This window comes from Rhinoderma darwinii, chromosome 7 (assembly GCF_050947455.1).
Source record: "Rhinoderma darwinii isolate aRhiDar2 chromosome 7, aRhiDar2.hap1, whole genome shotgun sequence".
NCBI lineage: Eukaryota > Metazoa > Chordata > Amphibia > Anura > Rhinodermatidae > Rhinoderma > Rhinoderma darwinii.
Genome location: NC_134693.1, coordinates 30,244,408 through 30,263,009, shown reverse-complemented (window position 1 = coordinate 30,263,009; position 18,602 = coordinate 30,244,408). Strand labels below are relative to the sequence as shown.

Genomic DNA, 18,602 nt, shown 5'->3' with positions numbered 1-18,602 from the left:
AACAGGTGAAGATTATGTCCCCCTCCCTGATTAAACAGGTGAAGATTATGTCCCCCTCCCTGATTAAACAGGTGAAGATTATGTCCCCCTCGCTGATTAAACAGGTGAAGATTATGTCCCCCTCCCTGATTAAACAGGTGAAGATTATGTCCCCCTCGCTGATTAAACAGGTGAAGATTATGTCCCCCTCCCTGATTAAACAGGTAAAGATTATGTCCCCCTCCCTGATTAAACAGGTAAAGATTATGTCCCCCTCCCTGATTAAACAGGTGAAGTTTATGTCCCCCTCCCTGATTAAACAGGTGAAGTTTATGTCCCCCTCCCTGATTAAACAGGTGAAGTTTATGTCCCCCTCCCTGATTAAACAGGTGAAGTTTATGTCCCCCTCCCTGATTAAACAGGTGAAGTTTATGTCCCCCTCCCTGATTAAACAGGTGAAGTTTATGTCCCCCTCCCTGATTAAACAGGTGAAGTTTATGTCCCACTTCCTGATTAAACAGGTGAAGATTATGTCCCCCCTCGCTGATTAAACAGGTGAAGATTATGTCCCCCCTCGCTGATTAAACAGGTGAAGATTATGTCCCCCTCCCTGATTAAACAGGTGAAGATTATGTCCCCCTCCCTGATTAAACAGGTGAAGATTATGTCCCCCTCCCTGATTAAACAGGTGAAGATTATGTCCCCCTCCCTGATTAAACAGGTGAAGATTATGTCCCCCTCCCTGATTAAACAGGTGAAGATTATGTCCCCCTCCCTGATTAAACAGGTAAAGATTATGTCCCCCTCCCTGATTAAACAGGTGAAGATTATGTCCCCCCTCGCTGATTAAACAGGTGAAGATTATTTCCCCCTGCTTCCTCAGTAACATTGGTGGAGATTTATCAAGCTGTCTTATATTAAGAATGTCCTTTGTTGTCCATAGCAACCCCACAGCTTCCATATATTAATGATCTCAGGTAAAACGAAAGCTGAGCTCTGATTGGTTGCTATTGGCAATAAAGAACATTCTTACTATAAGACAGCTTGATAAATCTCCCCCTTATTAGTTGCAATTTTTGTTGCCCTGAAATTAAAATGAATCGACCTTTCTTTGAGAAGACGCTCCAGCCTATTATATCTGGAAGGAAGAAAACCCATGCCCTCAAATTCATGAAACACATTATTTACTTACAAACAATCTGGACTCCGAAAACTGGCATCAACCTCTGCGTTGGATCGCTCGTCGTCGCCATTGTTCTGATGGATATTCTTGGAAGTGCATTTCCCAAGGACTGTGCGTGTAAAGGATCTGCCAGGCACTACGTCTGTGGATACTCCCAGGATTAATCAATCGACACCTGAGGCCAGACCTCTTAGACTGACACCGGTTCCCAACAATCAGGGTGGCAGGCTCAGGAGTGGGAGAGCCTATCGCGGCCTGGTCAGTCGGAGTTAGCTCCGCCCCCTGTCCATTTATACCTGCCGTTTTCTCTTCCTCATTGCTTGTGATTCTTCCTGGTTTCCTGGCCCCACTGCTGCCTTGCTCCAGCCTGCTTCTGCCGTGCTTCAGCCTTGCTTCAGTTCCCGCTTATCCTGCTTCGCTCTGCCCCCGACTTGCTTCCTGCTCCGTGCTCTGCGTTTGTATACTTCATTACATCCTGGTCCTGACTGCTCGTTCACCACTCCGTTTCCTCACGGTGTTCCGTGGGCTACTGCCCCTTCCCTTGCTTGTTCCCATTTTGTATCCCCTTGCACTTAGTCAGCGTAGGGACCGCCGCCAAGTTGTACCCCGTCGCCTAGGGCGGGTCGTTGCAAGTAGGCAAGTAGGCAGGGACAGGGCGGTGGGTAGATTAGGGCTCCAGTTATGTTTTTGCATTCCAATAAAATGGAAACCTAGTTTTTCCTACTTATATCTTTATCGCTGGATCTCCTCTGGTTTTTTCTTCGATTGCTGCCGTGTGCCGTCGCGGTCGATCCGGGCGATTACAAACACTGGAGTGTTTCGATTGGTGAGCTGGAGGTTTCCTCCTTATTCCTTTTTCCCTCAAACTTTTTTTAGATTAGGGCTCACTTGTTCCCTTCACCTCCTTCCTGCCATAACATAATCACAAGCCCATACCTAGTCTACCATTTATCCTACGCTGACGCTATCATGGACCCCCTTGAGACCCTGACCCAGCAGATGCAGGGCCTCTCCCTACAGGTCCAGGCCCTGGCTCAGAGGGTCAACCAGTCTGACGCTGCCATAGTAGTACCCCTCACCTCACCTCTAGAACCTGACCTCAAGTTACCTGACCGGTTCTCAGGGGACCGTAAGACTTTTCTCTCCTTCCGGGAGAGTTGCAGACTTTACTTCCGTCTAAAACCTCACTCCTCAGGTTCCGAGAACCAGCGGGTGGGAATCATTATATCCCGACTCCAGGAAGGGCCCCAAGAGTGGGCCTTCTCCTTGGCTCCTGACGCCCCTGAACTTTCCTCCGTTGATCGTTTTTTCTCTGCCCTCGGACTCATTTACGACGAGACTGACAGGACTGCCTTAGCCGAGAGTCAGCTGGTGACCTTACGTCAGGGTAGGAGACCTGTTGAGGAATACTGTTCTGATTTTAGAAAGTGGTGCGTAGCTTCTCGGTGGAACGACCCGGCCCTAAGGTGCCAGTTTAGGTTAGGATTATCTGACACCCTGAAGGATCTTCTTGTTAGCTACCCCTCTTCTGACTCCCTAGACCAGGTTATGGCCCTAGCAGCACGGCTTGACCGACGTCTCAGGGAACGTCAGCTTGAACGTTTCAGTGTTTTCCCCTCTGACTTCCCTGCGATTCCCCCCGAGGTCCCGTCTCCTCGCTCTTCCACGGAAGACTCGGAGGTACCTATGCAACTCGGGGCCTCCATGTCCCCTCGACAACGTAGAGAGTTCCGCAGGAAGAATGGTCTCTGTTTCTATTGTGGGGATGACAAGCATCAGCTGAACACCTGTCCCAGGCGCAAGAATAAGCAGCCGGAAAACTTCCGCGCCTAAGTGATCATCGGGGAGGTCACTTGGGCGCACAGGTATTTCCCGTTAATATGAAACGCAATAAAATTTTGCTTCCCTTTCAGGTCTCGTTTGCTGGCCGGTCTGCCACTGGCAGTGCCTTCGTGGATTCTGGCTCATCTGCTAATATCATGTCTGTGGAATTTGCTATGTCTCTAAAAATGCCTTTTATTGATTTGCCTTATCCTGTCCCGGTAGTGGGTATCGACTCCACTCCTCTTGCTAATGGTTATTTTACTCAGCATACTCCTGTTTTTGAACTCCTTGTTGGCTCCATGCATTTGGAGCAGTGCTCTGTACTGGTGATGCAGGGATTATCATCCGATCTGGTATTAGGTCTTCCCTGGTTGCAGCTGCATAATCCCACGTTTGATTGGAATACTGGGGATCTCACCAAATGGGGTAGTGAATGCCTGACGTCATGTCTTTCGGTTAACTCTATTTCTCCCCGTGAGGAGGTAAACACGCTACCTGAGTTTGTTCAGGACTTCGCTGATGTTTTTTCTAAGGAGGCCTCCGAGGTGTTGCCCCCTCATAGAGATTACGATTGCGCCATCGATTTGGTACCAGGTGCTAAGCTTCCTAAGGGTAGGATATTTAATCTTTCATTTCCTGAACGTGAAGCCATGAGGGAGTATATCCAAGAATGCCTGGCCAAGGGTTTCATTCGCCCCTCGACTTCTCCTGTAGGTGCTGGCTTCTTCTTCGTGGGGAAGAAGGATGGTGGTCTTAGGCCGTGCATTGACTATCGGAACTTGAATAAGGTCACAGTAAGGAACCAGTATCCCCTTCCTTTGATTCCGGATCTTTTTAATCAGGTTCAGGGGGCCCAATGGTTCTCTAAGTTTGATCTACGGGGGGCGTATAATCGTATCCGCATCAAAGAGGGGGATAAGTGGAAGACTGCGTTCAACACGCCCGAAGGTCATTTCGAATACCTGGTCATGCCCTTTGGGTTGTGTAATGCCCCTGCTGTCTTCCAGAATTTTATTAATGAAATTCTGAGAGATTACCTGGGAAATTTTCTTGTAGAGTACCTTGATGACATTCTGGTGTTTTCCAAGGACTGGTCCTCCCACGTGAAGCATGTCAGGAAGGTCCTCCAGGTCCTCCGGGAAAATAATCTGTTTGCGAAAACCGAAAAATGTGTGTTTGGGGTACAGGAGATACCATTTTTGGGTCAAATCCTCACTCCTCATGAATTCCGCATGGACCCTGCCAAGGTTCAGGCTGTGGCGGAATGGGTCCAACCTGCCTCCCTGAAGGCGCTACAGTGTTTTTTGGGGTTCGCTAACTATTACAGGAGATTTATTGCCAACTTCTCGGTCGTCGCTAAGCCTCTTACGGACCTCACTCGCAAGGGTGCTGATGTCCCCCACTGGCCTCCTGAGGCCATCCAGGCTTTTGAGACCCTCAAGAAGTGCTTTACCTCGGCCCCCGTGCTGGTTCAGCCCAACCAAAGGGAGTCATTTATTGTGGAGGTTGACGCATCCGAGGTGGGAGTGGGGGCCGTCTTGTCCCAGGGTACCAGCTCCCTCACCCATCTCCGCCCCTGTGCTTACTTCTCTAGGAAGTTTTCGCCCACGGAGAGTAACTATGATATTGGCAACCGCAAACTTTTAGCCATTAAATGGGCTTTTGAAGAGTGGCGTCACTTCCTGGAGGGGGCCAGACACCAGGTAACGGTCCTTACTGACCACAAGAATCTGGTTTTCCTAGAATCTGCCCGGAGGCTTAATCCTAGACAAGCTCGATGGGCGCTATTCTTTACCAGATTTAACTTCTTGGTTACCTATAGGGCTGGGTCCAAAAATATTAAGGCTGATGCACTGTCACGTAGTTTCATGGCCAATCCTCCTTCTGAGAAGGATCCTGCTTGTATTTTACCCCCTGGTATAATCGTTTCTGCCACTGATTCTGATTTAGCCTCTGACATTGCGGCTGATCAAGGTTCAGCTCCCGGGAACCTGCCTGGGGACAAGCTGTTTGTCCCCCTGCAATACCGGCTAAGGGTACTCGGGGAAAACCATGACTCCGCACTAACTGGTCATCCTGGCATCTTGGGTACCAAACACCTCATTACCAGAAACTATTGGTGGCCTGGGTTGCCTAAGGACGTTAGGGCTTACGTCGCCGCTTGTGAGGTTTGTGCTAGGTCCAAGACCCCTAGGTCCCGACCTGCGGGCTTACTACCTTCTTTGCCCATTCCCCAGAGACCTTGGACCCATATCTCCATGGATTTTATCACCAATTTGCCTCCATCTCAGGGCAAGTCGGTGGTGTGGGTGGTAGTAGACCGCTTCAGCAAGATGTGCCACTTTGTGCCCCTTAAGAAACGACCTAACGCCAAGACGTTAGCTTCTTTGTTTGTTAAACACATTCTGCGTCTCCATGGGGCCCCAGTCAATATCGTTTCTGACAGAGGGGTACAATTTGTTTCCTTATTTTGGAGAGCTTTTTGTAAAAAGTTGCAGATTGATCTGTCCTTCTCCTCCGCCTTCCATTACGAAACTAATGGCCAAACGGAAAGGACTAATCAATCCCTGGAACAATATTTAAGGTGTTTCATCTCTGACTGTCAATTTGATTGGGTCTCATTCCTTCCCCTCGCCGAATTTTCCCTGAATAACCGGGTCAGTAACTCGTCAGGGGTCTCCCCGTTTTTCTGTAATTTCGGGTTTAATCCACGGTTCTCCTCCGTTTCTCCTGGTTGTTCCAATAATCCCGAGGTAGAGGACGTTCAGCGGGAACTGTGCACAGTCTGGGCCCAGGTTCAGAAGAACCTAGAGGCGTCCCAGAGCGTACAAAAGATTCAGGCTGATAGAAGACGTTCTGCTAACCCCCGGTTTGTCGTCGGGGATCTGGTGTGGTTGTCGTCTAGGAACTTGCGCCTTAAGGTCCCGTCCAGGAAGTTTGCTCCCCGATTTATTGGGCCTTATAAGGTCATTGAAGTCCTCAACCCTGTATCCTTCCGTCTGGAGCTTCCCCCATCCTTTCGCATACACAACGTCTTTCATGCCTCCCTCCTTAAACGCTGCTCCCCGTCCTGGTGCCCCTCGAGGAAACCTCCTGTTCCCGTTCTCACCCCTGAGGGGGTGGAATTCGAGGTGGCCAAGATTGTGGACAGTAGGATGATCCAGGGCTCCCTCCAGTACCTGGTCCATTGGAGAGGATACGGGTCGGAGGAGAGGACTTGGGTACCTGCTCGAGATGTTCACGCTGGGGTATTGGTCAGGAGGTTCCACCTTCTCTTCCCCACTAAACCAGGTCCTCTTAGTAAGGGTCCGGTGGCCCCTCATAAGAGGGGGGGTACTGTAAAGGATCTGCCAGGCACTACGTCTGTGGATACTCCCAGGATTAATCAATCGACACCTGAGGCCAGACCTCTTAGACTGACACCGGCTCCCACTAATCAGGGTGGCAGGCTCAGGAGTGGGAGAGCCTATCGCGGCCTGGTCAGTCGGAGTTAGCTCCGCCCCCTGTCCATTTATACCTGCCGTTTTCTCTTCCTCATTGCTTGTGATTCTTCCTGGTTTCCTGGCCCCACTGCTGCCTTGCTCCAGCCTGCTTCTGCCGTGCTTCAGCCTTGCTTCAGTTCCCGCTTATCCTGCTTCGCTCTGCCCCCGGCTTGCTTCCTGCTCCGTGCTCTGCGTTTATATATTTCATTACATCCTGGTCCTGACTGCTCGTTCACCACTCCGTTTCCTCACGGTGTTCCGTGGGCTACTGCCCCTTCCCTTGCTTGTTCCCTGTTTGTATCCCCTTGCACTTATTCAGCGTAGGGACCGCCGCCAAGTTGTACCCCGTCGCCTAGGGCGGGTCGTCGCAAGTAGGCAGGGACAGGGCGGTGGGTAGATTAGGGCTCACTTGTTCCCTTCACCTCCTTCCTGCCATAACAGTGCGTCATCATGGGTATCCATCAGAAAGGCAAATCTCTCTGAAACAGTGGCTACACATTACTTACCTCTGGTGTATGGAAACCTCTGAAAAACAAGCTGCACAACTGACTGGAAAATATCCCAACGCAGAGGGACATAATCTTCACTTGATCCATCCATCCATCTCATTTGTGGCAAGTGACGTTTATGTCCTAGGGGGACATGATCTTCGCTTGATCCAACATACTATTACTGTAGGGCGCAGAAAATGTAAAAAAAACCAGTGTAAATCTATGTTCACATGGAAAAATCCAACGTGGAATTTGCAGAGAATCTGCGGCAGAAATAGCAGCCAATAGAAATAGCTCTCTGCCCTGCTTGTCATTATACTGTGTGGGGGAGGTGTCAGGGGGTATGTTATATACAGTAGTATACAGCAGGCCCAGGGGATAAATATTAACTTAATGGCATAGCCTGCATATAAGGGGCGTGACATGCAAAAGGGGTGTGGCCTAAAGAAGCGTTCAATATTCATAATCGAGGTTACTTGTTCAATTAATCGTGATTTTGATTTCGGTCATAATTGCCCAGACCTAATTTACAGCACTCTTCATTTATTTAAAAACATAATTTAAGTGATCCATCTCTCTCCTCAGAAGTTTCCCCTTTAAATGAAGTTCAGCAAGTAAGTCAAGAAGGTGACGCAGGAGCTGATCTTCACAATACAGAAGCTGAGCAAGTCTGTGGTGGCAACTGGGAACCTCAGCGCACCCTCCCCCAACCTGTCACGTCACAGAATGAAAATAATTATGAATGGGGTGTACGCTATCCAGCACCGATCACTGAATTATCCTCTGGCTACAACACCTATGATGAGCCAAAAGAAAGAGGTATCATGTTTTGGTCTTTATATTTCATCAGTTAAAGGTTGCGTTCCCACAGTGCAGATTTGCTGCAGATTTTGCATGCGTTTTTTTTTAGCCAAAACCAGAACACAGAACCTAAAAAGAAGAAATATGTAAAGAAAAGCCTTATAGGTCTGCTCTCCTGGATCCAATTCTGGTTTTGTCTAAAAAAAAAACGCAATCCAAGTGGGAGCTGTGGGATTGTTCGTATTGGGTTGTCCCAGCTTTTCCGGAAACAGATATTACTGACAAATGGCTAAACTATATTTTTAACAACCTGACAGAAAAGAAAATACATGTATATTACTAGTCCTTCTCAATGAATTGGAATATCATCAAAAAGTTAATTTATTTCGGTAATTCAATTCAAACAGTAAAACTCATATTATATAGATTCATCTCACACAGAGAGATCTATTGGCAGCATTTTTTTCTTTTTATATTGATGATTTTAGTGTCTCAGAAAATTTGAATATTTGGTAAATGTTCAAGATCGTAGATTCATGGTGTCACACTCTAATCATCTAAGGTTTCGTTCACATCTGCGCTAGGGCTCCGTTCCAACGTTACATCTGAGCTTTCGGTCGGAACGGAGCCATGACTGACACAAACGGAAACCATAGGTTGATTTCAATGATGACGGATCCGGTGGCAATGGTTTCCGTTTGTGTAAATTGTGCAATGGTTCCGTCGTTTTGACGGAATCAATAGCGCAGTCGACTACGGTATTCATTCCGTCAAAACGATCATCTGCTGGTCGTATTGTTTTAAAAAGTAAAAGATTATCGTTGTCGGCTGCACATCTCCCTGTGTAAACAGGGAGATGCACTGCCGACATAATAATAATGGATGGTGACGAGCGATCGGAGTAACGACCACTCATCCCCATCCATTGCTTCGTGTGACAGGAGCAAGCGAGCACCGATCAACGATGTCTTGTTGATCGGCGCTCACTGCACTGGCCGCTTATCGGCCAGTGTAAAAGGGCCTTTAGAGTCATGTTGTTTGCATGATATTGCCTGTTTATGTTATAAAGAAGTGTTTTATCTCATTGTGCTGTTCCATGGAGCCGCATTGAAAAGCTGTGTTGAATAGGACTAGATAGATGCATTGGTATTGATATGCATTTCTTATCTCTGAACTCATTTCCGTCAGTCACTTTCATTGTGCCAGATAACAACAGGTGGTTGTCACTAATAAGCCAATGACTTGACCCATTAAATGTGTAGATTAGGAAATGCCAGCAGGTGAAAATGTACTGCTTCTCAAATGGTAGGAGTGAAACATTCCTCCTATTGACTCGTGTGTATATATATGGGGAAACACGGGACTTATGGCATATCTGAACATTTTTTCTACCTTCCTAGAATACTCTAAACACAGTGGTTGTCCTTGACCACCCTGTCATGCATTTATCTACTCTCGGCATAACCGTATAAGACAAATCATTGAAATGCTCAGAAGGGTCAGGATGCTGTCATTAAAAGACGAGCTGACACATTTTCATCATGTAATATTTGTCAATAGTAATTGCAATTGTGTGTTTATCCTTCTGGTATAACTGCAAACAATGGAGCAGGAAATAATTGCAACAGAACAAACAAGTAATTATACATCCTGATCATTGTATTGTATTGTATATATACTTGGAAGTTGCCAATTTCTATTATTCCTAGAAAAGCAATTTTCATACACACAGGAGGCACCTGCTTGAGACAAGGGGCACAATACAGCACTTGCCACTACGATTCTCCTCCATTGTAATTTACAAGGAGAAATGGGTAGTTAATAAACACCGGAGAAAAATAATCAATATTTTTTGTACATTTGTGCCTCTAGGAGCTGTACCATGCACCCGCCATTAAAAAAAATGGACACCCTGAACCCAATTATAGGGATGCCAAATGGGGCAATTGTTATGGGGCCTCCACCACCTGGGTCCCTATAGAAATTCCACCATCACTGGTTTAAATATCAAGCAACTTAATGTTTTTGCTTAAACCAGTGTATTTCCTTGCATGTGGGCATTCTGTCATCAGTGTAGGCACAGTAAGAAGAGATGACTAACATATACAAGATTGATAAAGATAGAAAAAGGAGAACAAGGAAGTGTCTGTGCATACTTGTTTGCAGGTGAGTGACCAGTAGACTAAGGCCTCGGCCATGTGCACGGCCGTGATTTTTGGGTCGGCCGAGGGCGGGGTGTCACCCGTGAGCCGCCCGCAAAACGCGGGCTGTGCACATGGCCGCGGCCATTATTTGCTATGAGCCTGGACTGCAGAACACGGCCGTAATAAGACATACCCGTTCTTTCTGCGGTCCGGGCTCCTGGGCCATGCACGGACCGTGGAAACCACGGTCGTGTGCATGGCCCCATAAGGATGAATGGGGCCGCAATTCTCCCGTGGATTTTCGTGGGAATTGAGGCCGCAAAAGCACGTTCGTGTGCATGGGGCCTAAGCTACATAGCTACAACATGCCTGATATGGTTTGCAGCTTCCTCCCCCTAGTTACAATAGGAAGAGAAGTTGCTCAAACAAATAAGGCTTCGTTCACATATGCGCTAGGGTCCTGTTCCGATGTTCTGTCTGAGCTTTCCATCGAAACGGGACCCTCACTGAGTCAAACCGAAGCCAAAGGATTCCGTTTCAATCACCATTGATTTCAATGGTGACGGATCCGGTCCCAATGGTTTCCGTATGTCTCAGTTGTGCCAGGGTTCCGTAGTTTTGCCGGAATCAATAGCGTAGTCGACTACCTTTGGTTTCCATTTGTGTCAGTCAGGATCCCGTTCCAACGAAAAGCTCTGACGGAACGTCGGAACGGGACCCTGGCGCATATGTGAACGAAGCTTTAAAAACTTTGCATTCGAGGAGAACAGTAAAATTAATGGGGTTGTCAGGTTTAGAAAACACTATTTCACATGCCCTAAGATGTTAACAAGGTGGGGACCAGCCACTGGCATGAAAATAAAATATAAACATTTTCTCCAAACTGGTGCCCAGAGAACCTTTTTTCAATTGTTATCGGGTGGGGCCCCTACTTATGCACCCATCACGCCTAGTGCTGTCTGAACCACTACAAATTGTATAATGCTTCATTTTCCCTGCAGTACCCCCACAGATTATAGTGTAGCTCTGAAGGTCCCAGTGGGACACCTTGTGATCAGTTTATCATTAAGGAACCGTCTAAAGCGGACATACCCTTTGATGAGCATTGAGCACATGTAAATGTTATTATTTGTGTGGCGATATTCAAGCCCATTTCATGCTGACCCTGATCAGTACTGACACAGTCCAACCCAATAATTCCATTGGTGTAAGTTTACTGTACTCTATAAGATGCATGCATATCTAGCGTTGTGTTTTTTTCAAGATAAGTCTTTTAGCTTTTCATTAAAGTAGATGTCCACCCTTAAACATGAAAAAAAAATAAAAAAAATCTAAGTCCAATTCTGCGCTAATTTCTTAATACACCATGAAAGCGATGGGAGCTCTGTTTTCTGACAAAGATCTCCAAATCCCCTGCAAAGGAGATTCCCAACAAAATATAAAATACTTGCTGCCTGCAGCCTCTACCAGTGGGAGCTTATTAAATGTATACTGTTTATACAATGATATCAATAATACTTCAGTATGCAGTATGCTCCCCCTAGTGGTGACTGCAGGCCGACAGTATGGGGTAAATTTATGAAAAGCGTTAAAAAGTAGTAAATTATGGCAGTTTTTCACTGCTCTCACCACTTTTTAAAAAAAAAAAAAGTAAGCAGGGTTTAATGGAAGGGGCACTTTTACTATAATTTAGAAATTAGTGGAAGTAATAGCGGAAATCTACGCTAGATCGTAGTTGGCGTAGATTTTACTTTCAAGAGCAGGGACAACACAAAATGGGACTAATTTAATAAGAGCCATGTGCCTCATAATAAATTAGGCGCATCTTACACCAGCGGAACTTTAGATTAAGCCTGGCACATTAAATGCCAGTCCTAATAAATCTCCTAAAGTTTTTACCTCAATAAAGATATAATAAGATAATAATTAGTACAGAATATTGAATCTAAAACGGACAAGGAATTCAAAGGTGGAAATTCACTTCAATGTGTGTTGAATGGCAGAAATAGTGTTAGAATCTTTAGTAGTTAAAGGACTGATGTGTTACAAAAACTTTTTGGATCATACCTGCTGAAGAACAGAAGATTTTCCTGGCACTAATACTGAAAACCTTGGGCATTTTCTTCTTTTAATGAAAATTCAATAATTATGTAAAAATTCAAATGAATATGACTAGAATAGGAAATTGGAAAATTCTTTGCTTGTGTATATATTTATTTAACATTTTAACTGTTTTCTTTTTTTCCCCCCATAAAGGGATCTTGGAGGAGATCTCTGATTCCCATTCACCGAGCAGCAGTTTCAGTAACAATGCTCTCATGATGAAGGTAAGCCAATTATCTGGAGTTCATTTCATCTTTACATTCTCTTGGAGTTGGAAAAGTCCTTGTATGTCTAGTGTGTATTTCATGATTAAGAACTGAATTAATTAGCTTGGATGGACTTAAAGCAATGTTCAGAGGAGCTTTAATGAAGAAAAAGGCTGGTGTGAGATGCCTTTGGGTATGTACCAGTAATGGAACACAGGTCTGTAACACTGGCATGTAAATAGCAATGTTGCCAAGAACATTCTATGAAATATATTCTTAGGCTAAGTCAAGTGTCTTGAGTATTTTTCGGAAAAAATCCAACAGTCAACTGTAATTCAGTTCTAGACAAATTACCTATACCAATGATGAACCCTACAACATCAAAATCACTGGGGCACATTCATAAAAGCTGTCACAGAGCGGTTTCTTTTTTACTTCATATAGATTAGTTTTCACTCTGGAGATCTAATCTATAAACACATGCATGATTCTCTACACCAGAAACCTGTCAAATTGTCTACAATCAGAAGGGTTTAATATGAGAGCCCAAGAAGTGATCAGATGATCGCCGCAAGACTGGCTCCCGAGATCCCAGAAAAACATGTGATTTTGCTTGGAGAAGTTGCCGTTGGCTGCTAATTTCAGTGGTGGCTACAGGTTAAATGTATTATATGTAATACATTTAAAGGGGCTGTCTGGTTTCAGCAAATGCAAATATTTTTTGTATAATTGAAAATTATACAATTTTCTAATTTACCTTCTGTATTAATTCGTCATGGTTTTAAGGATCTCTGCTTGTTGTTATTTAGTAGGAACATTCGTTGTTTACTTCCTGTGGATAAAATTGTGTCCATGGTAATGTGATGGACACACAGGTGCTGGGATCGTTACATGGTCGTATGATGGACACACAGGTGCACATTACAGTTACAGTATGTGTCTCAGAACTGATTGTTTTAACGATCCCAGCACCTGTGTGTCCTTTACATAACCATGAAAGTATTTTTACTTTAATAAATGAAATCATCATCTATAAAAGCATTTTGTATTTACTTGGATTATCTTTGTCTAATATTAAAAGCAGTTTGATGATCTGAAACATTTGAAGTGTGATGAATATGCAAAAATAGAGAAAGTTGTGTATCTTATAGCACTGTATACACACAGTCGAGTCACATTAAGCACAGACAGCAGCTAGACGGGCTGTCAGTGACTCCATAAGGTGCTGGCAGGTTGTCTCAGGTATCTGGAGCCATGCTGACTGCAGTGCATCCCACATTTGCTAGAGGGTGTGCGTGGGCGTGGATCCATAGAGCGAACAAGACGATCGAGGTGGTCCCACAGATGCTCAATTGGGTTCAAGTCTGCTGAATTAGGGAGCCAGGGAAGTACTTGGAAGTCTTGGTCACGCTCTTCCAACCACTGTCGGACATTTCTAGCCGTGTGACATGTCGCATTGTCTTGCTAGAAGATTCCATCTACCCCAAGGATGACAAACAGCATGTATGGGGGGACGTGATCTGCAACGATGGATTCATACTCAAATCAGTTCAAAGTGCCTTCTGCATGGATCAGTGGGCCCAGAGAATGCCATGAAAAAATTCCCTAGACCATAATGCTGCCGCCCCCAGCTTGTGTTCTTCCAGAAATGGCTGCAGGGTGTTTGTTCTCTGATGTTTCTCGCCTGATCTGCCAACGTCCGTCTGTTCGATGAAGCAGAAAACGTGACTCATCGGTGTAGACAGCCCTTTGCCAATCATCGGTGGTCCAAATCCGATACTGCCGTGCCGTGCAAATTTAAGCCTTTTTTCCTATGCAACTTTGTTAGCATAGGAAAAGTGACCATCCGTCTGCTTCGGCGTCCCATACGTAGTAGGGTTCGCTGAACTGTTGTTTTAGACACACGTCTGGTTGATTTTCACGGTGATCTGCTCCACTGTAGCGTGTCGTTCGGCCCTCACATCAATGGCACTTGGAGCTCCGCAGTTTCCACGTCGGTTATTCCCAATGGTGCCATTTGTCCACTAACGATACACTTTCACCACAGCAGCATGCGTACAGTTCACAAACTGCACTGTTTGAGAAATACTGACACCCTTGCCCCGAAAGCCAGTAATCTCCCCTTTTACCCATGGCAACAACGAGTGATATCTGTTTAGACAGACTATCACACACCTTATACAGTATACCCATCAGCCCACGATACATCAGTTTCTTCATGGGCTATGCGCTGTCGACATCGAAAGTAGGAGGCGGTCATAATAACGTGGCTCAACTGTGTATAAGAAAGTGACCTTTTCATTGACCGTATTATAACACACACAACTGTACATCCTAAAGACTCAAGGAAAGAACCTGGTAAATGTTCTTATGGAATTGTCATACTCCACAGCTGCCACTAGATGGAGCCTCCAAAATACTTTCCCAATCCTTTATCGATGAGATAGGTATTCCTGTGTATCCCAATTGTTCCACACATTTCCAGCCTGTGGTCCCACCCCTCTTCAGTTGATAGGCGTGCGGCTATTTCTGTCTATCTCCCAGGGATGCCGCTGATGCCGCTCGGGTTTGGCACAGTTGAGTATCAGCCGTCGCTCCCGGTAGAGCAGATGCTGGCAGCGTTGTACGTTGTGTTACACAGTCACCCTCCCAGCTAGAGAGAAGGTGCCAGCAGTGCTGTAGTTTCATATCCCCTGTGAGTAAGCCGGCGGGCGGCACCCGGAGTCCTCTCCCCGGGGAAGGCAGAAGGTGAGGGGAGAGAGGAGCTGTGCCTGGGCAGGACTCATGATGGATCTATCTCCCGGAGGGGACTCATTATCAGCACGCGAACAGTTCACAAACTGCGCGGTTTGAGAAATGCTGCCACCCTTGGTCCGAAAGACAATAATCATCACTTTTTGCAACTCTGATAAATCGCCTCTTTTACCCATGGCAACTACGAGTGATGTGAGTTCAGACAGCCTATCCCACACCTTATATACCCACCAATTCAGCCCACTACAAATCACTTCCTTTATGGGCTACGCGCTGCCGATGTCGAAAGTAGGAGGTGGTCATAATAATGTGACTTGACTGTGTGCATATACAGTGAAGGAAATAAGTATTTGATCCCTTGCTGATTTTGTAAGTTTGCCCACTGTCAAAGACATGAACAGTCTAGAATTTTTAGGCTAGGTTAATTTTACCAGTGAGAGATAGATTATATTTAAAAAAAAACAGAAAATCACATTGTCAAAATAATATATATTTATTTGCATTTTGCACAGAGAAATAAGTATTTGATCCCTTTGGCAAACAAGACTTAATACTTGGTGGCAAAACCCTTGTTGGCAAGCACAGCAGTCAGACGTTTTTTGTAGTTGATGATGAGGTTTGCACACATGTTAGATGGAATTTTGGCCCACTCCTCTTTGCAGATCATCTGGAAATCATTAAGATTTCGAGGCTGTCGCTTGGCAACTCGGATCTTCAGCTCCCTCCATAAGTTTTCGATGGGATTAAGGTCTGGAGACTGGCTAAGCCACTCCATGACCTTAATGTGCTTCTTTTTGAGCCACTTTGAGTCATTGTCGTGCTGGAAGACCCAGCCACGAGCCATTTTTAATGTCCTGGTGGAGGGAAGGAGGTTGTCACTCAGGATTTGACGGTACATGGCTCCATCCATTCTCCCATTGATGCGGTGAAGTAGTCCTGTGCCCTTAGCAGAGAAACACCCCCAAAACATAATGTTTCCACCTCCATGCTTGACAGTGGGGACGGTGTTCTTTGGGTCATACGCAGCATTTCTCTTCCTCCAAACACGGCGAGTTGAGTTAATGCCAAAGAGCTCAATTTTAGTCTCATCTGACCACATCACCTTCTCCCAATCACTCTCAGAATCATCCAGATGTTCATTTGCAAACTTCAGACGGGCCTGTACATGTGCCTTCTTGAGCAGGGGGACCTTGCGTGCACTGCAGGATTTGAATCCATTACGGCGTAATGTGTTACCAATGGTTTTCTTGGTGACTGTGGTCCCAGTTCCTTGAGATCATTAACAAGTACCCCCCGTGTAGTTTTTGGCTGAGCTCTCACCTTCTCAGGATCAAGGATACCCCACGAGGTGAGATTTTGCATGGAGCCCCAGATCGATGTCGATTGACAGTCATTTTGTATGTCTTCCATTTTCTTACTATTGCACCAACAGTTGTCTCCTTCTCACCCAGCGTCTTACTTATGGTTTTGTAGCCCATTCCAGCCTTGTGCAGGTCTATGATCTTGTCCCTGACATCCTTAGAAAGCTCTTTGGTCTTGCCCATGTTGTAGAGGTTCGAGTCGGACTGATTAATTGAGTCTGTGGACAGGAGTCTTTTATACAGGTGACCATTTAAGACAGCTGTCTTTAATGCCGGCACCAAGTTGATTTGGAGCGTGTAAGGGTATGTTCACACGAGGGCGTCCGTAACGTCTGAAATTACGGGGATGTTTCAGCCTGAAAACATCCCCGTAATTTCAGCCGTACCGGCATGTGCAGGCGCTTGAACGCCGCGTCAATTACGGACATAATTGGCGCTGCTATTCATTGGAGTCAATGAATAACGGCTCCAAATACGGCCAAAGAAGTGACAGGTCACTTCTTTGACGCGGGCGTCTATTTATGCGCCGTCATTTGACAGCGGCGCGTAAATTACGCCTCGTGTGAACAGACAAACGTCTGCCCATTGCTTTCAATGGGCAGATGTTTGTCAGCGCTATTGAGGCGCTATTTTTGGACGTAATTCGGGGCAAAAACGCCCGAATTACGTCCGTAAATAGGCCGTGTGAACATACCCTAACTGGTCTGGAGGAGGCTGAACTCTTAATGGTTGGTACGGGATCAAATACTTATTTCTCTGTGCACAATGCAAATAAATATATATAATTTTGACTATGTGATTTTCAGTTTTTTTTTTTTAAATATAATCTACCTCTCACTGGTAAAATTAACCTAGCTTAAAAATTCTAGACTGTTCATGTCTTTGACAGTGGGCAAACTTACAAAATCAGCAAGGGATCAAATACTTTTTTCCTTCACTGTAAGTGTGTGTGTGTGTGTGTGTGTGTGTGTGTGTGTGTGTATAAACTCTGCAGGTGATTTGTTTAAAACTCGGATGCAGATTCAGAAGCCGTTTTATGTTTGCAGATTTTCTACACAATCCATCTCCACATGTAATTCACAGCAGAATACACAACACAGATATTTCTTTGGATTTTCTTGTGGTATTGTTTTCCACAAGTGATCCTCCATAAATAGGGCTTGCCGTGAAATAGAATTTTCACCATATGTCCTAAAATTTCTACAATTTATGATAAATCTAATGCACTTAAATGAAAGATAAAGTTTAGAGTACACATCCACACTAAAAAAAATGCTGGCATCCACAACACGTGAACATGTGTAGGGCTTATTCACACATTACAATTCTGTCACATTTTAGTGGTGCAATATTTTCAAAATCGTACTTGAAAAACACGGCTGCTTTGTGAAAACAAAATTGAGACAAAAATTAAAAAAAGGCCTTCAATTTATTGTGGATGGTAAAGTATAAGCAGCACATGAAGATTTTTTGGAGTCACTTTATATTTAAGAGTTAATAGTTTTTTCAACATAAATGGATCTATTCATTTTCCTATTGTGGTTATAGTTTTGTGACATCCCGACACACCTCAACCTCATCTTGAATGTACCGTACATTTGTATGTTGGAAATTTTCAGGATGAAAAGTAGAAACAATGGTTGAAGGCCAAAAAAGCAAACAAGATAGTGGGTCATCTGTGGGTGCATATCTATTATCCACTATTAATACAAAGGAAACACTCTCTGTTGGCATAAGGGGGAGTGAAACATTTACGTTGCAGTAATAATGTGTGATTTTTATACTGTGTAAAACCGGTAGCCGTGACCTGTATGATTTGTTTGAAAGAAAATAAAAGAGAGATAATCAGTACTTTAAAAAATATTACAGCTAATGCAGATGATAGTCTATGGAAGTGCTAATCAAATTACTAATCCAAAGAACCTTTTTTACATTAATAAGAGTAAAGTCCCTTTTACACGGGCCAATGATCGGGCAAACGAGCGTTCATATAAACACTCATTCCCGATCATTGCCCTATGTAAACAGGGCAACGATCGCCGATGAATGATCATAAGCTTGTTCATCGGCTGATCTGCTTGTGTAATCAGCAATACATACTATCGTTGTCGGCAGCACATCACCCTGTGTAAACAGAGAGATGTGCTGCCGACATGATGGAAATGTATGGGGCGAACAATCGTAGTAACGGTCGCTCGTCCCCATACATAACCAATCATAGCTCCTTGTGAAAGGAGCAAACGAGTGCCGATCAACAAGTTTTCATGGGCCGTG

At 45.0% G+C, this 18,602-nt stretch overlaps 1 protein-coding gene across 4 annotated transcripts in view; it reads left to right on the top strand.

The window, feature by feature from the left end:
* Nucleotides 1–18,602, top strand: part of SEC16B (SEC16 homolog B, endoplasmic reticulum export factor) — a 150,991-nt gene that overhangs the window by 92,179 nt on the left and 40,210 nt on the right. For 3 of the 4 annotated variants that reach the window (XM_075833086.1, XM_075833087.1, XM_075833089.1), the window contains 2 exons: nucleotides 7,545–7,778; nucleotides 12,161–12,231. In XM_075833086.1, the coding sequence (XP_075689201.1) occupies nucleotides 7,545–7,778; nucleotides 12,161–12,231 (305 nt within the window). The remainder of the gene's footprint in view (nucleotides 1–7,544; nucleotides 7,779–12,160; nucleotides 12,232–18,602) is intronic. The other variant, XM_075833088.1, reaches the window with a different exon arrangement.